We start from the raw sequence: 26,403 nt of genomic DNA on the forward strand, positions 1-26,403 counted from the left end.
GACTGCCCTGTTGAACCTGGTCCAGGGTAATTCTTCCGTTGGCGAGTACGCCGCACAATTCCGTTGTCTTGCTTCAGAACTATCCTGGAATAATGAGGCCCTCTGCGCGACCTTTAAAAAAGGCCTATCCAGCAACATTAAAGATGTTCTGGCCGCACGAGAAATCCCTGCTAACCTACATGAACTCATTCATCTAGCCACTCGCATTGACATGCGTTTTTCCGAAAGGCGTCAGGAGCTCCGCCAGGATATGGACTTTGTTCGCACGAGGCGTTTTCTCTCCCCGGCTCCTCTCTCCTCTGGTCCCCTGCAATCCGTTCCTGTGCCTCCCGCCGTGGAGGCTATGCAGGTCGACCGGTCTCGCCTGACACCTCAAGAGAGGACACGACGCCGCATGGAGAATCTCTGCCTGTACTGTGCCGGTACCGAACACTTCCTGAAGGATTGTCCTATCCGTCCTCCCCGCCTGGAAAGACGTACGCTGACTCCGCACAAAGGTGAGACAGTCCTTGATGTCAACTCTGCTTCTCCACGTCTTACTGTGCCTGTGCGGATATCTGCCTCTACCTTCTCCTTCTCTACTATGGCCTTCTTGGATTCCGGATCTGCAGGAAATTTTATTCTGGCCTCTCTCATCAACAGGTTCAACATCCCGGTGACCAGTCTCGCCAGACCCCTCTACATCAATTGTGTTAACAATGAAAGATTGGACTGTACCATACGTCTCCGCACGGAGCCCCTCCTAATGTGCATCGGACCTCATCACGAGAAAATTGAGTTTTTGGTCCTCCCCAATTGCACTTCCGAAATTCTCCTTGGACTACCCTGGCTTCAACACCATTCCCCAACCCTGGATTGGTCCACTGGAGAGATCAAGAGTTGGGGCCCCTCTTGTTTCAAGGACTGCCTTAAACCGGTTCCCAGTACTCATTGCCGTGACTCTGTGGTTCCCCCTGTAACCGGTCTCCCTAAGGTCTATATGGAATTTGCAGATGTTTTTTGCAAAAAACAAGCTGAGACTCTACCTCCTCACAGGCCTTATGACTGTCCTATTGACCTCCTCCCGGGCACTACTCCACCCCGGGGCAGAATTTATCCTCTCTCTGCCCCAGAGACTCTTGCTATGTCTGAGTACATCCAGGAAAATTTAAAAAAGGGCTTTATCCGCAAATCCTCCTCTCCTGCCGGAGCCGGATTTTTCTTTGTGTCCAAAAAAGATGGCTCCCTACGTCCTTGCATTGACTACCGCGGTCTTAATAAAATCACGGTAAAGAACCGCTACCCCCTACCTCTCATCTCTGAACTCTTTGATCGCCTCCAAGGTGCCCACATCTTTACCAAACTGGACTTAAGAGGTGCTTATAATCTCATCCGCATCAGAGAGGGGGATGAATGGAAAACGGCATTTAACACTAGAGATGGACACTTTGAGTATCTGGTCATGCCCTTTGGCCTGTGCAACGCCCCTGCCGTCTTCCAAGACTTTGTTAATGAAATTTTTCGTGACCTCTTATACTCCTGTGTTGTTGTATATCTGGACGATATCCTGATTTTTTCTGCCAATCTAGAAGAACACCGCCAGCATGTCCGTATGGTTCTTCAGAGACTTCGTGACAATCAACTTTATGCCAAGATGGAGAAATGTCTGTTTGAATGCCAATCTCTTCCTTTCCTAGGATACTTGGTCTCTGGCCAGGGACTACAAATGGATCCAGACAAACTTTCTGCCGTCTTAGATTGGCCACGCCCCTCCGGACTCCGTGCTATTCAACGTTTTTTGGGGTTCGCCAATTATTACAGACAATTTATTCCACATTTTTCTACCATTGTGGCTCCTATCGTGGCTTTAACCAAAAAGAATGCCAATCCTAAGTCATGGCCTCCTCAAGCGGAAGACGCCTTTAAACAGCTCAAGTCTGCCTTTTCTTCGGCTCCCGTGCTCTCCAGACCTGACCCATCTAAACCCTTCCTATTGGAGGTTGATGCCTCCTCAGTAGGAGCTGGAGCGGTCCTTCTACAAAAAAATTCTTCCGGGCATGCTGTTACTTGTGGTTTTTTTTCTAGGACCTTCTCTCCGGCGGAGAGGAACTACTCCATCGGGGATCGAGAGCTTCTAGCCATTAAATTAGCACTTGAGGAATGGAGGCATCTGCTGGAGGGATCAAGATTTCCAGTTATTATTTACACCGATCACAAGAACCTCTCCTATCTCCAGTCTGCCCAACGGCTGAATCCTCGCCAGGCCAGGTGGTCTCTGTTCTTTGCCCGATTTAATTTTGAAATTCACTTTCGGCCTGCCGATAAGAACATTAGGGCCGATGCTCTCTCTCGTTCCTCGGATGCCTCGGAAGTAGAGCTCTCTCCGCAACACATCATTCCTCCTGACTGCCTGATCTCCACTTCTCCAGCCTCCATCAGGCAAACTCCTCCAGGGAAGACCTTCGTCTCTCCACGCCAACGCCTCGGAATCCTCAAATGGGGTCACTCCTCCCATCTCGCAGGTCATGCGGGCATCAAGAAATCCGTGCAACTCATCTCTCGTTTCTATTGGTGGCCGACTCTGGAGACGGATGTCGTGGATTTTGTGCGAGCCTGCACTGTCTGTGCCCGGGATAAGACTCCTCGCCAGAAGCCCGCTGGTCTTCTTCATCCTCTGCCTGTCCCCGAACAGCCTTGGTCTCTGATTGGTATGGACTTTATTACAGACTTACCCCCATCCCGTGGCAACACTGTTGTTTGGGTGGTCGTTGATCGATTCTCCAAAATGGCACATTTCATCCCTCTTCCTGGTCTTCCTTCAGCGCCTCAGTTGGCAAAACAATTTTTTGTACACATTTTTCGTCTTCACGGGTTGCCCACGCAGATCGTCTCGGATAGAGGCGTCCAATTCGTGTCAAAATTCTGGAGGGCTCTCTGTAAACAACTCAAGATTAAATTAAACTTTTCTTCTGCATATCATCCTCAATCCAATGGGCAAGTAGAAAGAATTAACCAGGTCTTGGGTGATTATTTACGGCATTTTGTTTCCTCCCGCCAGGATGACTGGGCAGATCTTCTACCATGGGCCGAATTCTCGTATAACTTCAGAATCTCTGAATCTTCCTCCAAATCCCCATTTTTCGTGGTGTACGGCCGTCACCCTCTTCCCCCCCTCCCTACTCCCTTGCCCTCTGGTTTGCCCGCTGTGGATGAAATATCTCGTGATCTTTCCACCATATGGAAAGAGACCCAAAATTCTCTCTTACAGGCTTCATCACGCATGAAGAAGTTTGTTGATAAAAAAAGAAGAGCTCCCCCCATTTTTTCTCCTGGAGACAAGGTATGGCTCTCCGCCAAATATGTCCGCTTCCGTGTCCCTAGCTACAAATTGGGACCACGCTATCTTGGTCCTTTCAAAATTTTGTGCCAGATTAATCCTGTCTCTTACAAACTTCTTCTTCCTCCTTCTCTTCGTATTCCTAATGCCTTTCACGTTTCTCTTCTTAAACCACTAATCATCAACCGTTTCTCTCCCAAACTTGTTTCTCCCACTCCTGTTTCCGGCTCCTCGGACATCTTCTCCGTAAAGGAGATACTGGCCTCCAAGAAGGTCAGAGGGAAAACCTTTTTTTTAGTCGATTGGGAGGGTTGTGGTCCTGAAGAGAGATCCTGGGAACCTGAGGACAATATCCTAGACAAAAGTCTGCTCCTCAGGTTCTCAGGCTCTAAGAAGAGGGGGAGACCCAAGGGGGGGGGTACTGTTACGCCGAGCGCTCCGGGTCCCCGCTCCTCCCCGGAGCGCTCGCTACACTCTCGCCACTGCAGCGCTTCGGTCAGATCCTCTGACCCGGTGCGCTGCGATACCGCTTCCAGCCGGGATGCGATTCGCGATGCGGGTGGCGCCCGCTCGCGATGCGCACCCCGGCTCCCGTACCTGACTCGCTCTCCGTCGGTCCTGTCTCGGCGCGCGCGGCCCCGCTCCCTAGGGCGCGCGCGCGCCGGGTCTCTGCGATTTAAAGGGCCACTGCGCCGCTGATTGGCGCAGTGGTTCTAATTAGTGTGTTCACCTGTGCACTCCCTATTTATACCTCACTTCCCCTGCACTCCCTCGCCGGATCTTGTTGCCATTGTGCCAGTGAAAGCGTTTCCTTGTGTGTTCCTAGCCTGTGTTCCAGACCTCCTGCCGTTGCCCCTGACTACGATCCTTGCTGCCTGCCCCGACCTTCTGCTACGTCCGACCTTGCTTCTGTCTACTCCCTTGTACCGCGCCTATCTTCAGCAGTCAGAGAGGTTGAGCCGTTGCTAGTGGATACGACCTGGTCACTACCGCCGCAGCAAGACCATCCCGCTTTGCGGCGGGCTCTGGTGAAAACCAGTAGTGACTTAGAACCGGTCCACTAGCACGGTCCACGCCAATCCCTCTCTGGCACAGAGGATCCACCTCCTGCCAGCCGGCATCGTGACAATAAAGAAGCTTGAAACGTAAGTTTGGTGAGCTGCCGTCTTTTACTCTCCACACAAGTTCAACAAAGTACATTAGGTGGCCCAATACACTTACCTGATTGTCTTTGGTTATGTATCCCTGTGAGAGTAGGTGACTATGTCTTTTCTTGTTATAGAAAAAGGATTTTAAATGTGGATCATGTAAATTATTGTACTCTGTTTTGAGCAAATAACAGTTTGGATCTGTCAGATCGAACTCATATCCTGATTGGTGAAGCTGAAAGAAATAATAATAAAAAAAAAAATATATATATATATATATATATATATATATATATATATGCATTAACCTTTACTGCTCAGCAAACATGAACCATGTTTTACAACATCTTCACTTAAAGGGGTACTTTAAATGAACTAAATCAACTGGTGCCAGAAAGTTAAACAAATTTAAAATCCTTCCAGTAATTATCAGCTGCTGTATGGTACAGAGGAAGTCTTTTTGAATTTACTTTCTGTCTAACCACAGTGCTCTCTGCTGACATCTCTGTCCATGTCAGGAACTGTTCCTACTCTAGACAGTTCCTAAAATGGACAGAGGTGTCAGCAGAGATCACTGTGGTCAGACAGAGAGGAAATAAAATAAAACTTCCTGTGGAGCATACAACAGCTGATAAATACTGGAAGGATTAAGCTCTTTAAGCTCTCTGTTTAACTTTCCGGAACCAGTTGATTAAAAAAAAATAAATGTTTTCCAGTGGAGTATCCCTTTAAAGTCTTCCCTTATGTTGGTATAAAAAAACACTCAGACCCTGACTGATCAGTAGAACGATCAGCTACTGTGCACTTTTCAATGGGACCATCTGGTCTATGTGAGCAAGATAGTCCCACAGACTTACATTAACCTGTTAAGGACACAGGGCGTACCGCTCCCTTTCTATAACACGGGACCAAGCCGTCGGGCCCGGCCTCTAACAACGGCCAAGAACCATGGCTAATTGCACATGGCACTGATCGCGGTGCTGCGTGCTATTAACCCTTTAGATGCAGCGTTCAAAGTTGATCGCTGTGTCTAAAGTAAAAGTAAACTACCCCCAGCTGTTCAGGGACCGTGGCTGCAAAACCGTGGTGTGCCAAACAGCTGGAGGACACGTGGGGGGATCGCTGAATGACTGCTTAGTGCCTGAGATCCAGGCATGAGCAGTCAAGCGACAGAATCACTGATCAATGTTATACTATGGTGGCTATAACATTGCAAAAAAAAGTTAATAAAGATCATTTAACCAGCTCCCTAATAAAAGTAAGAATCACCCCCCTTTTCCCATAAAAAAACCAAAACTGTGTAAATAAAAATATACATATGTGGTATCGCCGCATGCGGAAATTTCAGAATTATTAAACATATCATTAATTAAACCGCACAGTCAATGGCGTACACGCAAAAAAAATCTTGGCCACTTTTTAAATCATGAAAAAATGAATAAAAAGTGATCAAAAAGTCCAATCAGTACAAAAATACCACTAAAAACTTCAGATCATGGCACAAAAAATGAGCCCTCATACCACCCCCACACTGAAAAATAAAAAAGTTATAGGGGTCAGAAGATGACAATTTTAAACGTATACATTTTCCTGCATGTAGTTATGATTTTTTCCAGAAGTACGACAAAATCAAACCTATATAAGTAGGGTATCAATTTAATCGTATGGATAAAGAATAAACATAAGGTGTCATTTTTACCAAAAAATTTACTGCGTAGAAACGGAACCCCTCAAAAGTTACAATATTGTTTTTTCTTCCTCAATTTTGTCGCACAATGATTTTTTCTCTGTTTTGTCATAGATTTTTGGGTAAAATGACTGATGTCATTACAAAGTAGAATTGGTGGCGCAAAAAATAAGCCATCATATGGATTTTTAGGTGCAAAATTGAAAGAGTTATGATTTTTTAAAGGTAAGGAGGAAAAAATGAAAAACGCAAAAACCCCTGGTCCTTAAGGGCTTGAAGGAAAACGGTCAACCGTTTACCCACACTATAACCCGATACACCGGGTTATAGTGCGGGTGAACAGAAGACTGATGCGGGGTCTCAGACTGCTATACTTCTCTGCAGTCTGGAGCCCCGATCCCCTGAAGGTCCCCCTCTTCCAGCGTTGACTTGCGCTTTGAGGCGGAACCGCCGGCTAGATTTAAATATTCATAAGCGCTGGTCACGTGAGCACTCGTGCGTACTGAGCGCTCACGTGACTGGTGCTTATGAATATTTAAATCTAGCTGGCGGGCCCACCTCAAAGCACAAGTCAGCGCTGGAAGAGGGGGACTTTCGAAGGATCGGGGCTCCGGACTGCAGGTAGGTATAGCAGTCCGAGACCCAGCATCGGTCTCCTGTTCACCCGCACTATAACCCGGTGTATTGGGTTATAGTGTGGGTAAACCGTTTTCCTTTAAAAGATCTTTCTAGTATATGACACAGAGCTGGGAGAGAATTTACTAAGTGTGCACTTCAATGGGCTCGTTCTACACATCAGTCAGGGTCTGAGTACTTGGACACTCTGCCATGACAAACTAGTGTTCGACCAACAACTTTGTAGCTTACACTGCAATTTAATCTAGTTGTCAAATGGTGCCAGTATGGGTCTAATCCTAGAGGTGTTATATGGACAACAGTAAACAAGCACGAAAGAAAGTATATATAGGGATATCCTTAAAGAGGTACTCCGCTGCTAGACATGTTATCCCCTATCCAAAGGATAGAGGATAACATGTATGAACGCAGGGGTCCCTCTGCTGGGGACCCCTGCGAACTCTGCTTCGTGCCAGATGACTGGCGAACACAGCTGACATGCCCCTTCATTCATGTCTATGGGAGAAGGCGTGACGGCTGTGTACTAGCCATCACGCCCCCTCCCGTAGACATGAATGGAGCGGGAATGACATCACGATCACAGTATCATTGGCCCGGAGATTAGGGGGACCCCGCAGCTGGACCCCTCAAGATCAGACATGTTATCCCCTATCCTTTGGATAGGGGGTAACATGTCTAGGGGCAGAGTACCCCTTTAAGACTATACAGGGGAAATGTAGAGTAAAAATGCACAATACAGTTGCAGTTGGCCGTATGCAGTGAGTACTATTTAATATAATAAGTAACTACAATATACTAAGGACTTATTCTTATGCCTTAAATCTACCTCAATTATGTGTTTTTACCGTACCACAATTAAGTATAAAAAATGCATTCTATTGTGCAGGTACCTTTCTTAAGAACAGTTAAAATATACAGCATGTATGGATAATAGATGTGAAGAAGAAAATTACCGGTTCACCAAGTTTTGTCCTGTAGTATGTATACTTGTAGCCTGACTTTACGGGATACTTAGATGCCATGTCTAGTATTCTACCTGCATAAATCAATGTGTGACAATAAGTTCCACTAGAACTTAAAAAAGGCTACAATTGTAATAATGACATGCTACATGGATACAGTATATTACACAGCCTAATGTTCACATGTTCAGAGGACTCTATCAACAGTTCCTTCAGATTGGCTGTAAGAAAATCAGTGCATGCAGCTCTATACACGTCATCAAAATGACAGAAGCCATGATAGAACCACAATGGAACCCAATTGATCTGACTTGAGATGTGAACAGAAATCAAATACATTTGTCCAGTATGATTATTGCACCAGCATTAAATGGTCCAGTGGCTACTGTGACTGATATATCATGATTTGGGATTATTTGCTTATAGGATGAGACAGCAGACTATGAGAGGCATCCAGTAAAAACGGGTAACGTGAGGCATTTTTCTTTAACATCAGAGGCCACTTTTGAAAGATACCAAGACACAGTGTGAATAGAGCCTAAGGCTTCTTTAGGACCCTTGTCCCACATAATCTAGATTTAAGAGACACAAAAACCAATGAGACTGTCAGATTTTGTTGACTCAGACACACCCTAGGGCTTATTTTTATAGGACGCCTATCTATCTATCTATTTCCTCTATCAATCATCTATTTATTATCAATATACTAGCTTTTGTCCGCGGCTTCGCTTGCGTTAAATTTGGGGTAACATAGATCTACTTTTGTACGATCCTATAGTAATGAGGCCGCTCTGGGTAAAGTCTACGGGCATCCAAACAACCCGAATTCTTTCTACTTTGATCGCTGCGTCTAAAGAGTTAATGCTGGACATCTGCCGGAACGGTGATGTCCGGCATTAGCCACGGGTCCTGGCTGCTGATAGCAGCCAGGACTGTGCGGGTATGATGCGTGCTCAGCTCCTGAGCTCGCTTCATAACCCTCCCGTGCCGCAGCTCCGGGTATACCCGGCGTTCTGCGGCAAGGGGTTAATTCATACAAACTTTGAACCTCCGTTTCACCCTTTCAGGGGTGGAATTTTAGAAAACGTTAAAACACATGTTTCTTTATCTCTAATTGTTGGCCTAAAAACAAAGTTTCATGCTTCTAGCTTCAAAAATGACGGACTTCCATACAAACTTTCAACCCCTTTTTCACCCCCTTAAGGGATGAATTTAGCAAAATCCTTTCTTATTCCTCGTCTACGTCTTAAAAACTACACCAGTGAAAAAAATTCTGCTTTCTAGGTCCAAGGGTTTAGGCTGGGCGTTGACGAGTCAGTGAGTCAGGCCTTCTCTTTATATACATATAGATTATCTATCTGCTTATTATAAACCTATCAATCTATTATCTATTGATCAATATATCTATCTATTATCTATCTTTCTAGCTATCTAAATATGTCTGACTTTATTATCCATCTGTTTATCTATCTATCTATCTATCTATCTAGCAATAATAAAATCTATTATCTATGTGATGGCCCAGTATGGGATGGTGTTTCCCCGTACTTCTCCTGCCCTGTCAGGCAGAGTCTCTCCATGACCCCAGGGCCCCTTTATGTATTATCCCCTGTGTATATAAGTTGTGATATTAATAATGTACTGTTTCTTTAATTGTTATACCATGTGATTGTTACCCAGGAGTTACTAGTGACCAGGTGACCCTCCCCCAAGTGACCTGTGGGCTCCTTGCATAGCCCCCTATATAATCAGGGGAGGGGCTGCAATCTCTCCCTGGTTCCTGAGGTCCAGTGCAGTCAAGTCGTCTCAGTGTGTGTGTCCGGAGCATTGGAGGCCTCAAGCCTAAAGTCTGCAGCCACCTGTCAATTGCAAGTCAGCCAAAGTCATCTAATTGTCAGTCATCAAGTCAAGTCTACTGCTTAGTCACCGTGGCCTGCACCAAAGTCTGTCTAACTACTGCAAGTCCCAGCAAGCCTGCAAGGTCCCCCCGTGTCACTGGTCACCTTCTTGGGATATTGGCTGTACTGCATAGACTGTGTAATCTGTCTACCCTCAGTAAAGCTACCGTTGTCCGTAACTTGGTCGGTGTCTTTATTGCCCCCGGGCCTAGCCCAGGACCAGCAGTATTACCTTCGGGGGGTTAAGGCTAAACCACGCCCTGGCGTCACGACAAGAAGGGTAAATAACATCTGCCCCTTGGGTTATAACATCTACCATGCACCTCCCATCCCAACGCCACTATCTATTTATCTATCTATCTATCTTTTATCTATCAGATAAAACCTCCACAAAAACAGTAATGCTGTATAATTTCCTGGCCAATTGTCGTTTAGTATACCCAGAGGACATCGATATCAAAATGCTGCTCGGAAAGAAACACAGCCTGTTTCTGAAACTAGTGCACATGTCGCCCATAGCAACCAATCAGATCTCTTCTTTCATTTTCTAATCTGCACCTGTATCTCATTGGCTGCTCCATGTGTTCATTGTTCTAGTCACATGGGGGGAGATTTATCAAAACCTGTCCTGAGGAAAAGTTGCTGGGTTGCCCATAGCAACCAATCAGATCGCTTCTTTCATTTTTGAAAAGGCATCTGAAAAGGAAAAAAGAAGCGATCTGATTGGTTGCTATGGGCAACTCAGAAACTTTTCTCTGGACAGGTTTTGATAAATCTCCCCCATGGTGTTCATATGAATTTGATGACAGATCCCACAATGTTCTCCCCATATGCTTTCTGTTAGATAGTGATGTGTAATGAAGGTTTTGTGGGACACTTACTGCTTATGTAATTTAATAGTAATTATACAGTTACTCCCCTTTACTGTGCTGCAAATATAATGTATGAGTTTACACCCTCAAAAACTACAGAAATCTTCCATATATAAGTCTATAAGAACCACCTCATTGCTACTTTAACATCTACAGTGCCGCACGCACACACATACCAAAAATACCGGTAATTACCAATAAAACACCTATATAATCGACACATAATACCGCCACACCTGGATCATTACACCACAAATGACTAGTGACTGGATAATTCCACTATACTGTTATTAAATAAAATCCACTATGTAAAAACCAAGATTCCCCAACTATCTTCCCCAAGCCCCCCCCCCCTCCTGTACTATTTCAATTTCCTCCCTCCCTTCTGAGCCATTTCAATCCCCCCATTCTGAGAGGGGGGGGGGGGGATAGGAATGGCACAATGGATGGTGGAGGGGGGGGGTTGAGATTGGGAATTGAAATGGCACAGGGGGATCGGGCAGGGGGGGGGGGGTGAAATGGTACAGGAGGATCAGCGGGAGGGGCTGAAATGGCAGATAGGGGAATCACAGGGAGGATTGAGATGGCACGGAGGGGATCAGGGGGGGGGGGCGGGGGGCGGTCGATTGGGAATTGGGGTGGCCCCTCTGATCCCCCTGTGCCATTTTAATTTCCCACCCTGTGCCATTTTCATTTCCTGTCCCCCCCCTCTGATCCCCCATTGCCATTTCAGTTACTCCCCTCCAATCCCCCTGTGCTGTTTTAATTAGCCTCCCCCACCCCCCTGTGCCATTTACACACGCCATCCCCCCATATTCTCCCCCTATATCATATTCTCCCATGTCAAATTCCCATCCCTGTCTCATCTTCCCCCATGTCACATTCTCCCCCTTGTCATGTCACACTCTCCCCCCATGGTCACATCTCCTCACCCCCTTATGTCACACTTGTGGTAGCTTGGGGGTGTAGGGTAGGTAGGGTGTAGCTGTGCAGTGATGAAAAGGTGTTGGATTAACCCTTAACTGTCGTGACGCCAGGGTGCGGGTTCCTCTCTGTATATATGTCCTACCACCAACCGTCCCAGGAACGATAGGGAGGAATAAAGGATTGTCCACAACCGGAGTTTTAGCAAACGGAAGATAACTTTACTGCAGATTTTATGCAGGTTAAACGTAGTAACAATCTTTACAGAGGACAGGACTTTAGGCTCCTCACAGGTTTGGTTGGGACCTTATATGGAATAAGCTTGAAGTAATTGCTTTACGCTGTTCCACTGGATTTAGGGGAATTGTTTAGGTCCAGCAGTCACGTAGAATTAGGATTGAGTTAAATTGAACTCACGGTTTTGTATTCGGCTGAAGTTAGCAGGCTTCAGGCCTAGATTTGTCTTGCAGGTATACACAGAACTCCGCTCACTGTCATATCCCAAGGGAAAGAGAGCGATGATTGGGTAACAGTGCCCTTACATCTCAAGGGGCGGGCTTCAAGCTTATTGGTCCCCCAGACCTGTCAGTCCTAATACAAAGCATTGTGGTACAACACGTGACATGAGCACCTGACCTGAAAGGTCCTTAACCTTAGCAGAACAATATAATTATTAAATCATGTGACTTAAGGTCCTGGAAGCAATATTTACACTATACATTAATATAATATATACAGAAAATTAAAGAAGGAAGAGGCAACTAGGGGTTATGCGACTAAGAGCATCCTATCAGTTTGGAGGAACTCTGACTTTGGGGACTTATAACACAAGGTACAGTATGGGTACAGTACCGGGACACCACACACTCTCCCCCCCCCCCATGTCACATCATCCCTCATGTCACACTACCCCCCCCCCCTCTTATGTCACATCTTCCCCTCCCGCCCTGTCACATCTGTGATGTCCCAGTATGGGATGTGCATCTCACGGTCCTATCAGGTTGAGTCCCTGCACATCCCCATGGTTCACCTGCATTGTGCCCCTGTCAAAGTCACTGCAAGTCCCAGCAAGCTGCGAGGTCCACTGTGTTACAGGTCACCTCTCTGGGATCCTGGCCTTGCTGTAAAGACTGTATCACCTGTCTACCTCAGTAAACCTACCGTCAACCCTAACCTGGCCTTGGACTCTTATTTGCCCTGCCTAACTACAGTGGGGATCAAAAGTTTGGGCACCCCAGGAAAAAAATTGTATTAATGTGCATAAAGAAGCCAAGGAAAGATGGAAAAATCTCCAAAAGGCATCAAATTACAGATTAGACATTCTTATAATATGTCAACAAAAGTTAGATTTTATTTCCATCATTTACACTTTCAAAATAACAGAAAACAAAAAAATGGCATCTGCAAAAGTTTGGGCACCCTGCAGAGTTAATATCTTGTACTGCCCCCTTTGGCAAGTATCACAGCTTGTAAACGTTTTTTGTAGCCAGCCAAGAGTCTTTCAATTCTTGTTTGAGGTATCTTTGCCCATTCTTCCTTACAAAAGTCTTCCAGTTCTTTGAGATTTCTGGGCTGTCTGTCACGCACTGCTCTTTTAAAGAGTACCTGTCATCAACAAAAACTTTTAATATGTTGTTCATAATCATTAATGAAGAGATATTGTAATATATCTTCATAAAAAAATATTAATATTTATACCAGTTTTTTCATTTTATACTTTTGGCCACTAGGGGTCTCTCTTCTATGCCTGGTCTGCAGGTAGCTTCCTATGCTTTCCATAGTAAGTGTACAGCTTTTAGGACTAATGCTGAAAGGGTTCTGGTCCTTCCACCGGAAGTTCAGTGCTCTCAGCTCAGGACTCGCTCCCAGCCTGTGTGCTGAGAGTACTGAACTTCCGGTGGAAGGACAAGAAGCCTTTCAGCATTAGTCCTAAAAGCTGTACACTTACTATGAAAAGCATAGGAAGCTACCTGCAGACCAGGCATAGAAGAGAGACCCCTAGTGGCCAAAAGTATAAAATGAAAAAACTGGTATAAATATTAATATTTTTTAATGAAGATATATTACAATATCTCTTCATTAATGATTATGAACAACATATTAAAAGTTTTTGTTGATGACAGGTACTCTTTAAGGTCTATCCATAGATTTTCAATTATGTTGAGGTCAGGAGATTGTGAAGGCCATTGCAAAACCTTCAGTTTATGCCTCTTGATGTAATTCCCCGTATATTTCGAGGTGTGTTTAGGATCATTATCCATTTGTAGAAGCCATCCTCTCTTTAACTTCAGCTTTTTCACAGATGGCATCAAGTTAGCATCCAAAATTAGCAGAAATGTTATTGAATCCATTTTTCCTTCTACTCGTGAGATGTTCCCTGTGCCACTGGCTGCAATACAACCCCAAAGCATGATTGATCCACCCCCATGCTTAAAGGGGTACTCTGGGGGGGCGCTAAGTCTGCACCCTGTAGTGCCCAACAGCGCCCTTGGAAAGCTGCAGGCAGCGTAGTGGAGAAGAATCCCATGGGGGGTCCCAGCCAGCCCTGACCAAGCGGTTGCAGCTGCCTCCTAAGCCTCTTAAAGGGCCAGTAGCCCCCAGATTGTTAAACCCTTAAGGACTCAGGGTTTTTCCGTTTTTGCATTTTCACTTTTTCCTCATCACCTTCTAAAAATCATAACGCTTTCAATTTTGCACCTAAAATTCCATGTTATGGCTTATTTTTGCGCCACCAATTCTACTTTGCAGTGACATCAGTCATTTTACCAAAAAATGAGATTTTTTTGGGGGGGGCGCTTCCATTTCTACACAGTGCATTTTTCACTAAAAATGATACCATATCTTTATTCTGTAGATCCACGTGGTTAAAATGATACCCTACTTATATAGGTTTGATTTTATATCACTTCTGAAAAAAATCATAACTATATGCAGGAAAATTTTTACGTTCAAAATTGTCATCTTCTAACCCCTATAACTTTTTTATTTTTCAGCATACGGGGCGGTATGAGGGCTCATTTTTTGCGCCGTGATTGGACTTTTTTTTATCGCTTTGAATACATTTTTTTATTTATTTCAAGTGTCCAAAAATATGCTATTTTGGACTTTGGAATTTTTTGGCGTGTACACCATTGACCATGCGGTTTAATAAATGATATATTTTTATGGTTCCGACATTTCCGCACGCGGCGATACCACATATGTTTATTTTTATTTACACAAGGTTTTTTTTTAAATGGGAAAAAGGGGGGGGGGGGTGATTCTTACTTTTATTAGGGAAGGGGTTAAATGATCTTTATTAACTTTTTTTCACCCTTTTTTGTAGTATTCTAGCCCCCTCTAGGGGCTATAGCACTGCACATACCAATCTTATACACAGATCAGTCCCATGCACATGCATTAACATAGAAGCATAGAAACATAGAATGTGTCAGCAGATAAGAACCATTTGGCCCATCTAGTCTGCCCAATAATCTGAATCCTATCAATAGTCCCTGGCCCTATCTTATATGAAGGATATCCTTATGCTTATCCCATGCATGTTTAAACTCCTTCACTGTATTTGCAGCGACCACTTCTGCAGGAAGGCTATTCCATGCATCCACTACTCTCTCAGTAAAGTAATACTTCCTGATATTACTGCAGAAACCTTTGTCCCTCTAATTTAAAACGATGTCTTCTTGTGGTAGTTTTTCTTCTTTTAAATATGCTCTCGTCCTTTACCGTGTTGATTCCCTTTATGAATTTAAAAGTCTCTATCATATCCCCTCTGTCTCTTCTCTCTTCCAAGCTATACATGTTAAGGTCCTTTAACCTTTCCTGGTAAGTTTTATCCTGCAATCCATGTACTAGTTTAGTAGCTCAGTGTTATTGGTGGTCGATTGCTCAAGCCTGGATCTCAGGCTTGGAGTAATCAATCGCCGATCGGACGCAATGGAGGCAGGTAAGGGACCCTCCTCTCGCGTTCCAGCTTATCGGGACATCGTGATCTCACCGACTGAGCTGCCGGAAAACTTTCACTTTCATTTTAGATCGTTTGGGCGCGCACTATTAACCCTTTAGACGCGGTGTTCGAAGTTGATTGCCGCGTCTAAAGGGTTAATAGCGTGCGGCACAATGATCTGTACTGCATGCTATTAGCACAGGGTCCCGGCTTTCATTAGCCACCGGGACCGACCCGCTATGACGTGGCGTGACCCTGCGTTATATACCAGGCACAGGGTGTACAGGTACGCCCTGCGTCCTTTAGAGATTAAAGGGCTCAGACATTGGAAAAAAACGGTGGACCCGGATCAAAGGGCAGGTGGATATAGATACTACTGATGGCTACCTTCTTCGTCTCTTCTGCATTGCATTCACAAAGAAGCGCAACCCTAATCGTTACCCTAATCCCCACCCCTAACATTGATCAGCGGTGAGAAGGGCCGAGAGTACTGAGCTCAGGTCACATTCGGCTAAGGTTTTTTTCACTTCACCGGCATCCTCATAGTAACACCCTCCTGACCTGTGCTGATCCTCCTATGCTGCAGAATGGAGCTCTACTCTACACCTTTCTCCTCCACTGTAAAATCTCACTCACAAGCAGAGAGATTTCACTTCAAAATGCACCAAGCTCCCTATTTGCATATTTAGAAAATCTGAATAATGGAGAAACAGAAGCACTGATAAACAAACGGTAAGTACCTTTGTCATCAGCATCACTGATCACTATAAGTGGAGGTCTGTAACCAAGGCTACGAGCTGTTAAAAAGGGGAGGAAGGAGCAGGATTGTCATGAAGAAGCGGCAAAATTGCTAAATTAATGTATTTTCAAAAATATTTTACTTTATGTTTTCTGGAGGTAGAACTTTAAAAAAAAATCTTGCCAAGAATGCCGATTTACCTCCCGCTGCTCCCCAGTATATCACTTCCGTCTTCCAGTGTTTTCTTCTTCCTGATTCTTGTGGTTGACTCGTCACAGTGGCGCTCAGCTAATCGCTGGCCGCAGTGATGCCGCTTTCTGCCAGTGATAGTCTGCAGTCTGACAGATTGAGCCCCAGCACCAGGAAGATGCTTGGGCCGGGGCTCAATACATCATACTTGGCAGGACATCGGACAGGTGGCGACAGGCTGAGCGACGGTGCGATGTGTAAAGCACGAGAAGCAGGAAGAGGACTGCACAAGACACCAGAGGCACTGAGGGAACAGGGGAGATAAATCCATTTTTTTTAAAGTCCTTTCCCGGATAAATCCTTTAAAGGAGTACTCCGGTGCACACTTTTTTCATGTTATCCCGTCCGGGCTGCAAAATAAAAGAAAACACACTTTATCTTACCTGCCAACGAGCCCCCGGAGCTCCGGTACAGGTGTTCGGTCCTCGGGCTGTATCGTTCTTACTTCCGGTTAGCCCGGCACGTCACACGGAGCTTCAGCCTATCACCGGCCGAGGCGGGACATCGCTGCGGCCAGTGATAGGCTGAAGCTCCATGTGACGTGCCGGGCTAACAGGAAGTAAGAAGAATACAGCCCGGGGACCGAACACCTGTACCAGAGCTCCGAGGGCTCGTTGGCAGGTAAGAGAAAGTGCGATTTCTTTTATTTTGCCGCCCGGATGGGATAACATGAAAAAATTGTGCATCGGAGTACTCCTTTAACTATGTTAGGCCCCTTTCACACTGCTATTGCTCCCGTCGAGAACGGCCATTTCAGTCTCTTTTTTTTTTTGTGTGTGTGTGACTTTAAAGGGGTACTCCGCCCCTAGACATCTTATCCCCTATCCAAAGGATAGGGGATAAGATGTCAGATCACCGCGGTCCTGCTGCTGGGGACCCCCGGGATCCCCGCTGCGGCACTGCGCTATCATTACAGCACAGAGCGAGTTCGCTCTGTGCGTAATGACGGGCGATACAGGGGACGGAGCGGCGTGACGTCATGGCTTCGCCCCTCGTGACATCACGGCCCATCCCCTTAAAGGGGTAGTCCAGTGGTGAAAAACTTATCCCCTATCCTAAGGATAGGGGATAAGTTTGAGATCGCGGGGGGTCCGACCGCTGGGGCCCCCTGCGATCTCTCTGTACGGGGCCCCGGCTCTCGGCCCAGATAGCGGGTGTCGACCCCCGCACGAAGCGGCGGCCGACACGCCCCCTCAATACATCTCTATGGCAGAGCCGGAGATTGCCGAAGGCAGCGCTTCGGCTCTGCCATAGAGTTGTATTGAGGGGGCGTGTCGGCCGCCGCCTCGTGCGGAGGTCGACACGCCCCCTTCCCACGGGCTGTCGGGGCTCCGTACAGGAGATCGCAGGGGGCCCCAGCGGTCGGACCCCCCGCGATCTGCAACTTATCCCCTATCCTTAGCATAGGGGATAAGTTGCTCACCACTGAGTCACCACTGGACTACTCCTTTAATGCAAGTCTATGGCAGGGGGCGTGATGACCGCCGCGCCCCCTCCCATAGACTTGTATTGAAAGGGGCGGGCCGTGACGTCTCGAGGGGCGGAGCCGCGACGTAACGATGCTTCGGCCCCTGTATTGCGCGTCATTACGTACAGAGCAAACTCGCTCTGTACTGTAATGATAGCGGGGTGCAGCAGCGGGGATCCCGGGGCTCCCCAGCAGCACTACCGCAGTGATCTGACATCTTATCCCCTAATCTTTGGATAGGGGATAAGATGTTTAGGGGCGGAGTACCCCTTTAATGGCCGTTCTCGTGACGGGGAGCAATGGGTCCCGGCGGCTCCCACTTACTATTATGGGGGCCACCGGGACCCGTTGCTTTTCGACGGGAATAGTGGGAGAAAAAACGGCTCTTGCAGTAATTTTTCTCCCCCTATTCTCCCCGGCTTCCCTGACGACGGTCACAGTAGCCTTAGTTGAAATGGGAAGCCGAGACTTACTGTTCTGTACTGTTTTATACAGATCACTTTCCAGCAGTGTTCTTCAAGACAGGATTACAGTGAAAGGTGACACCAGTATATAGATAAGATATGATCAGGCCCACAATAGGTAATGGCCATAGCTCACCTCCCCCTTCCTGCACAATGGTCTCTGCACAGGTCACAGAGCAGGTCTAGAAAACTCTCTCATAGAAGTGACTGGGGTGAGCTCCAGACTATTGAGTCTATAGTCATGGGGCTTGCTGTAAAGTATATCTCTTAATGAAGCTCAGGCAACATGGCTGCCCCCATAAGACTAAGTTTCCACTTGTTTTTTTTCAGGCAGTTTTTGGAGATCTGCCACTGCAGTTTTTGAGCCAAAGCCAGAAGTGGATTCAAAAGGAATAGGACATATAAAGGAAGGACTTACACTTCTCCTCCCTTATGGATCCACTTCTGACTTTGGCTCAAAAACTGCAGTAGCAGTATTCCAAAAACTGCCAGAAAAAAAAACAAGTGGAAACTTAGCCTAATAATGTACTAAAAAAAAAATTACTTTCAGAAAATATTGACAGATTAGAAAAAAGAACATGAAGAAACACGTTTTGGTGTGGGTGTTGGTGTATTTTACTTCATTGTTTTATTTAGAATAATTTATTTAAAAATAACAAGGGCCTTTGATTTAGAAAAAAAAAAACATGTAAGAAAAAGTAGTAAATATTTACATGTGTTCGCCCAACCTGTGACTCTCCAGGTGTTGCAAAACTACAAATCCCATGATGCCCTGACAGCTGGAAGTTGCCACATCTGAAGTGTCAGAAGTTGGGAATCTTTAGTGCGGTGTTTCCCAACTATTGTGTCTCCAGCTGCTGAAAAACCACAACTTCCAGCTTGCCCGGACAGGCTTTGGCTGTCCGGACATGCTGGGAGCTGTAGTTTTACAGCAGTTGGAGGCACACTGGTCCGGGAAGAATGCTCTAGTGCAGGCCACCTTCGGCACTGCAGATGTTTTGGACTACATCTCCCATGATGCTCTTACAGGCAAAATGCTGCAAAAGCATCATGGGAAATGTAGTCCAAAACATCAGCAGGGCCGTAGGTTGCCTATGCCTTCACTAGTGAATGACAGGAATCACAAATCGTTCTTTCTTCTTTCCTGGTCTCTTTCTGCCCCCTACAGGAGACTTTCATTCATACACAGAGCAAAAAAGAAAAAAAAAAAAAAAAAACTCGAAGTGTTCCCAAAGTAAAGATGGCTTCCGGCCACGTAGATAAAATAGGCACGTGACCAGACGCTGACGTGAGGCTTTACTTCTAACCAACCAATGAATGAGAAGCCGGTCTCCATGCCAACGTGGTCCGCCCTCTGGCCAGTGGCTCTTCCGGCCCCGGGTTCCTAAACATGGTGAGTGTGTTCAGGAGAGGTGTCTGTCAGGATATGGTCGACTATCGGAATGGAGCGACATATAGTGGAGGGGTGGCTGTTAGGGGTTGTTTACCCCCCCATAGCATATCTCATGGTATGAAATGAAGCCATGCTATTATCTGCTGTTATCAGCCACATGTAGGCTACAGGGATATCCTGCGTCTGACATTGAGGGGGTGTGTTATGTTTTGGGACATCCTTTTTATAATACACTATAATGTGTTATCCTTCACTAGTGTTCCCCTACTAGTGTGCCTCCAGCTGTTACAAAACTACAACTCCCATCATTCCATTGGCTGTCTGGGCATGCTGGGAGTTGTAGTTTTGCAACATCTGGAGGCACACTGGTTGAAAATCACTGTCCTTTATCGTATGTTATGTCTGTCACGTACAGAAATATCAATGGGGATTTTGTCATTCTTGTCAGATCAGAGCTCAGAAATAAAGTTTTACATAAATTCTATGTTGCTCTTAACAATAAATGTAAGTCTAGGGCAGTGGTCTTCAACCTGCGCACCTCCAGATGTGGTAAAACTACAACTCCCAGCATGCCCGGACAGCCGTTGGCTGTCCGGGCATGCTGGGAGTTGTAGTTTTGCCACATCTGGAGGTCCGCAGGTTGAAGACCACTGGTCTAGGGCATCCCCTGTCCATATACACACAGATGTATGAGGGTGACCTTTTTGCGTTCCAGTTGTGACGGCTGGTCCAGGGTACACTGTGGGTCTCATGACCCGGACAAATAGCTGTCAGTTCTGCAGCAGGAGTATTATGGATGTGTGGGGAGACCTAGGATGTATGGAGGATATAGAGGAGGTGACTTCTATTAGATGACAGTAGAGCTATCCTACTCTGGAGGATTTGGTCAGTGTATATATATATATATATATATCTATCCCCTTATTCATTTGAATGGGCACCATGGTAAGTTGGCATGTACACGGTCTTGCTTGTTCTTATGATAACTAGAGATGAGCGAACTTACAGTAAATTCGATTTGTCACGAACTTCCCGGCTCGGCAGTTGATGACTTATCCTGCATAAATTAGTTCAGCCTTCAGGTGCTCCGGTGGGCTGGAAAAGGTGAAAACATTCCTAGGAAAGAGTCTCCTAGGACTATATCCACCTTTTCCAGCCCACGGGAGCACCTGAAAGCTGAACTAATTTATGCAAACTAAAGTGATCAACTGCCGAGCCGAGAAGTTCGTGATGAATTAAATTTACTGTAAGTTCGCTCATCTCTAATGACAACCTCCCCGTAGTCTAGGCCTCCACAAATCCCAGGCGCCAGAACAAATTTTCATCCGGGCGCCTTGATTTTTTATCAACCCTTTCCATCCAATCTATTAAAAAAAATAAAATATATTAAAAGTGAAGCCCTAGAGGACACGGGATGTACATGTATGGCTCTGCACCCTGGTACTTGGCGCATGGTGGCGTACGTGTACCGCGTAGGGTTCCACAATAATCGTGTCTCCTGACACGGTGATCAGGCTAAGCCTGCTGCTGTTAGTCGCCTGGGACCTCATGGATTATGGCGTACATCAGCAATCACCCTTCAGATGCTATGATCGATCCTGATCTATAGTATCTGCAAGGCTTGGGGCAGCTCATTGGACCACACAATCAGCTGCCTCCTCGTGCCGCTCTGCTGCAATTTATCTGTATGGTCTGCCTTCTGGCAGGCTGTACAAATGGATTGCAGATATCACTGATTGGTACTATGCCAATTCATAGCACTGAATAGTAATAGCAATCAATAGATTGCTATATATAGGGGGAGATTTATCAAAACCTGTGTAAAGGAAAAGTTGCCCATAGCAACCAATCAGATCGCTTCTTTCATTTTGCAGAGGCCTTGTCAAAAATATAAGAAGGGATCTGATTGGTTGCTATGGGCAACTGGGCAACTTTTCCTCTGCACAGGTTTTGATAAATCTCCCCCATAGTCCCCTGTGGGGGACTGTAATAATAAGACCCTCCCCCCCAAAAAAATTGAAATCGCCTTTTTTCCCCATTTTACCGCAGAGCAATGTCCTCTGTGCATCACTGACGAGTGACGTCCTCCAGCCTTTCTCCTCGGCGTGATGTCAGGGGCATCACTTGTCAGTCCCAGCACCAATGCCATGGGCCGTGGTGCTGATCTGGAACAGGCAGCTGGCACTGCGGACACTTTACATCGGGTGAGCAGGGTGGCTGCTGCCGCATGATCCTGGTGTAAAAGTAATATAGTTTAAATACCATGTTATAAACACATTATTTATCTTTATTAAAGAAGAAATCCAGTGCAAGAAAACTTTACCCCTAGCCGCAAGATTGGGGGTAAGTATCTGATCGTGGGGGGTCCGACTGCTGGGATCCCCTGCAATCTCTCGTACGGGGCCCTGACTCTGCCCCAGTTCTGCTCTGTTAAAGGGGTACTCCGGTGAAAAACTTTTTTTTTTTTTTTTTATATCAACTGGTTATATCAAAAGTTAAACAGATTAGTAAATTACTTCTATTAAAAAAATCTTAATCCTGCCTGTACTTATTAGCTGCTGAATACTACAGTGGAAATTATTTTCCGCTTGAAACACAGAGCTCTCTGCTGACATCATGAGCACAGTGCTCTCTGCTGACATCTCTGTCCATTTTATGAACTGTCCAGAACAGCATATGTTTGCTATGGGGATTTCCTTTTACCCTGGACAGTTCCTAAAAATGGACAGAGATGTCAGCAGAGAGCACTGTGCTCATGATGTCAGCAGAGAGCTCTGTGTTTCAAGCGGAAAATAATTTCCACTGTAGTATTCAGCAGCTAATAAGTACAGGAAGGATTAAGATTTTTTAATGGAAGTAATTTACAAATCTGTTTAACTTTCTTGCACCAGTTGATCTAAAAAAAAAAAAAAAAATTTTTCACCGGAGTACCCCTTTAAGGTGACTTTTGCACCCAGCACTGACATAGGAAGAAACACACCCCCTCCATTCATTTCTATGGGAGAGGCGGAGACCCAGCATCCACGTGTCTCCGCCTCTCCCATAGAAATGAATGGAGGGGGCGAGTTTTGACCAGCGTCAGTGCTCGGTGCCAAACATCATTTTCGTAAGCAGAGTCGGGGCCCTGTACGGAAGATAAGTTGTCTTGCACTGGATTTCTTCTTTAAAGAATATATTCCTCGCTCCATTTCCGCTTTTTTTTATTTTTTCCTCCATTTTTCTGGAAAATACACTATTGGAAAAAAAAAATTAACATTTTTTTCTTCATTTTTTCCCAGGCTTTCCCATCTGTAGGGTGCATGTGTCTGGTTTGTTGGAAAAATTCTATGGCTGGCCTATTCATCTGAACAGAAGTTGTTTAAGGCTCCTTTCACACTATATTATTGTTCCATTTAGGAACTTCCGTCACTATATCGGGGGGAAAACCTGACGTTACAAAACCCCTGACGGCCGCGACTAAATCGCATTGCAGCCTATGGGATTTTGTAACTGCCCGTTTGCACCCGTATATGCCCGTAATTCCTTACGGACGTTATATAGTGACGGGACATCGTGGTGGAAAAATTACTGCATGCTGCGAATGAGCTCACTCTAAGTGCATATTCACATGTAGCAGATTTGTTGCAGAATTTTCTGTCCCATTTATTTCAATAGGGCTTGCAGAAATCCTTGCACATGTTGCTGAAACAACGCTAGTCAGATGATTGAACTGATATCTCTGCAACATATCTTGATACCCTCAGCATGTTCACACAGGAGAATGTCCAGTGGAATTTTGCTGGAATATTCCGCACGGACATTCCACTGCAGCAGAGTCCCATTCATTTCAGTGGGATTCTGCTGCTTTGTGCACATGGTGAAAATCCTGATTCCAGTGTCTGCAGAAAATATAGACATGTCTATTCTTTTTGTGAAATGCTCGAAAATGCATTGCCGTCTATGAGATGGTGCATTTCCGGGAGGTCCTAGCGCCTGCCTGATTATTCCATTGTGCAGAATGTCTGCCGTGTTTTCCGGGCGGACATTCCACACATTTTCCTACCATGTGAACGTACCCGTGGATACGTTAGGTGGAATGGATTTTCTGCAGATTATTAAATCAGATAACATATGAAAGATTTCCACAAACTGTAGATGAAAGTTATACCGCATTTTGCTGCAGATTTTACTAGTATAAATAAGCAGGTAAAATCCACAGAAATTGTTTTCCATGAGAATTTAAACTATAGACTGATTTCACATGAGCATATTATTGGGTGCATTTTTTGTGCTTGTGTAATAGCTGCAATTACCTGCGTTTTAAGGTCCTGAATTGACAGCAACACAAAAACTACACTGCTAAAAAAAATAAAGGGAACACTTAAACAACACAATGTAACTCCAAGTATATCACACTTCTGTGAAATCACACTGTCCACTCAGGAAGCAACACTGATTGACAATCAATTTCACATGCTGTGCAAATGGAACAGACAACAGGGGGAAATTATAGGCGATTAGCAAGACACCCCCAATAAAGGAGTGGTTCTGCAGGTGGTGACCACAGACCACTTCTCAGTTCCTATGCTTCCTGGCTGATGTTTTGGTAACTTTTGAATGCTGGCGGTGCTTTCACTCTAGTGGTAGCATGAGACGGAGTCTACAACCCACACAAGTGGCTTAGGTAGTGCAGCTCATCCAGGATGGTACATCAATGTGAGCTTTGGCAAGAAGGTTTGCTGTGTCTGTAAGCGTAGTGTCCAGAGCATGGAGTCGCTACCAGGAGACAGGCCAGTACATCAGGAAACGTGGAGTAGGCCATAGGAGGGAAACAACCCAGCAGCAGGACCGCTACCTCCATCTTTGTGCAAGGAGGAGCTCTGCCAGAGCCCTGCAAAATGACCTCCAGCAGGCCACAAATGTGCATGTGTCGACTCAAACGGTCAGAAACAGACTCCATGAGGGTGGTATGAGGACCTGACATCTACAGGTGGGGGTTGTGCTTACAGCCCAACACCGTGCAGGACATTTGGCATTTGCCAGAGAACACCAAGATTGGCAAATTCGCCACTGGTGCCCTGTGCTCTTCACAGATGAAAGGAGGTTCACACTGATCATATGTGACACATGAGTCTGGAGACGCCGTGGAAATCGTTCTGCTGCCTGCAACATCTTCCAGCATGACCGGTTTGGCGGTGGGTCAGTAATGGTGTGACATTTCTTTGCTTGCCAGAGGTAGCCAGACGGCCATTAGGTACCGAGATGAGATCCGCAGACCCCTTGTGAGACCATGTGCTGGTGCGGTTGGCCCTGGGTTCCTCCTAATGCAAGACAATGCTAGACCTCATGTGGCTGGAGTGTGTCAGCAGTTCCTGCAAGAGGAAGGCATTGATGCTATGGACTGGCCGGCCCGTTCCCCAGACCTGAATCCGATTGAGCACATCTGGGACATCATGTCTCGCTCCATCCACCAACAGACTGTCCACAGACTGTCCAGGAGTTGGCGGATGCTTTAGTCCAGGTCTGGAAGGACATCCCTCAGGAGACCATCCGCCACCTCATCAGGAGCATGCCCAGGCGTTGTAGGGAGGTCATACGGGCACGTGGATGCCACACACCCTACTGAGCCTCATTGTGACTTGTTTTAAGGACATTACATAAAGTTGGATCAGCCTGTAGTGTGGTTTTCCATTTAGATTTTGAGTGTCACTCCATATCCAGACCTCCATGGGTTGTTAAATTTGATTTCCATTGATAATTTTTGTGTGACTTTGTTGTCAGCACATTCAACTATATAAAGATGAAAGTATTTCATACGATTAGTTCTCTTTTTTTTGAGCAGTGTATGTTACACGTGTACGAAGCCCGCCTATAGGTGCAAACACATCACCAGCTTTACTCCTCAGCTTCATGAAATCCTTAATCATTATATAAAGAGATTCTAACTTTTCCCTTACAGAAATGGGAACAAGTTGGTGCTTGGTGGTAGACGCTTAAAGCAAGTGCAGTTTTATGTTTTTTTATTTTATTTATTTTTTTTTTTTTATGAACGGCTTTGATATGTTGTAGCCTAAAGATATGGGCTGTGTTAAATGGCAGAAGTTCATAAGAGGTTTTCAGAAATTTGGCCTTTGCACCAAATAGTGGTTATGAATGCCAATGGATAGCCTAAGGAGTTGTCAACACCTTTCCCGGTATGACTATATTAATATGATTCTTCACCATTAGGTATACATTACTTTTAGAGTAATGTAACTTAATTCAGTATTGCTGGAGGCTTTATTATGCCATATATATATATATATATATATATATATATATATATATATATATATTATATATATATATTTTTTTTTTTTTTTTTACTGCATATATATAGCCTATTTATACAGCCTATGTATACAACCTATATATACAGCCTATGTCTAACCCTATTTGCTTGTCTTTTATAAAGGGGACCATACATCTTTTCCGGAAGACACAGCGTTCACTGTTAGGGAAATTTACGCAAGAGTTTCGATTAGTGACATCTGACCGGAGGGTAAGTAGTTTCTAGGATTTTAGAAATCAGGATAGCAGGACCTATGGTTGGTAAAACATTTACGATCGCTCTTTATTGCTAGAAGTAGATTTTCATACCTTTTTTCTTTTATACAAATATTGTAAGGCCAGGACCACACAGCTTTATTCATGTGATTGAAAACTCACTGGGGGACATGTATCAT

General features: G+C 45.4%; 2 protein-coding genes across 8 annotated transcripts in view; one reads left to right on the forward strand and one right to left on the reverse strand.

The window, feature by feature from the left end:
* Nucleotides 1–10,338, reverse strand: part of FSIP2 (fibrous sheath interacting protein 2) — a 59,118-nt gene extending 48,780 nt beyond the window's left edge. Inside the window, exons 1-3 of one of the 4 annotated variants that reach the window (XM_056567481.1) lie at nt 10,206–10,338; nt 7,741–7,823; nt 4,538–4,699 (exon numbers count right to left, since the gene is read on the reverse strand). In XM_056567481.1, the coding sequence (XP_056423456.1) occupies nt 4,538–4,699; nt 7,741–7,809 (231 nt within the window). In that variant the 5' untranslated portion in view covers nt 7,810–7,823; nt 10,206–10,338. The other 3 variants (XM_056567480.1, XM_056567482.1, XM_056567483.1) reach the window with 3 other exon arrangements.
* Nucleotides 10,339–16,099: 5,761 nt separating this feature from the next.
* SLC30A6 (solute carrier family 30 member 6) overlaps nt 16,100–26,403 on the forward strand; it is a 68,893-nt gene continuing 58,589 nt past the window's right edge. The window contains exons 1-3 of one of the 4 annotated variants that reach the window (XM_056567486.1): nt 16,100–16,118; nt 19,475–19,699; nt 26,133–26,219. In XM_056567486.1, the coding sequence (XP_056423461.1) occupies nt 19,697–19,699; nt 26,133–26,219 (90 nt within the window). In that variant the 5' untranslated portion in view covers nt 16,100–16,118; nt 19,475–19,696. Of the gene's footprint in view, nt 16,119–19,474; nt 19,815–26,132; nt 26,220–26,403 lie in introns of those variants that run through there. The other 3 variants (XM_056567487.1, XM_056567484.1, XM_056567488.1) reach the window with 3 other exon arrangements.

Source organism: Hyla sarda, chromosome 3 (genome assembly GCF_029499605.1).
Source record: "Hyla sarda isolate aHylSar1 chromosome 3, aHylSar1.hap1, whole genome shotgun sequence".
Taxonomy (NCBI): Eukaryota; Metazoa; Chordata; class Amphibia; order Anura; family Hylidae; genus Hyla; species Hyla sarda.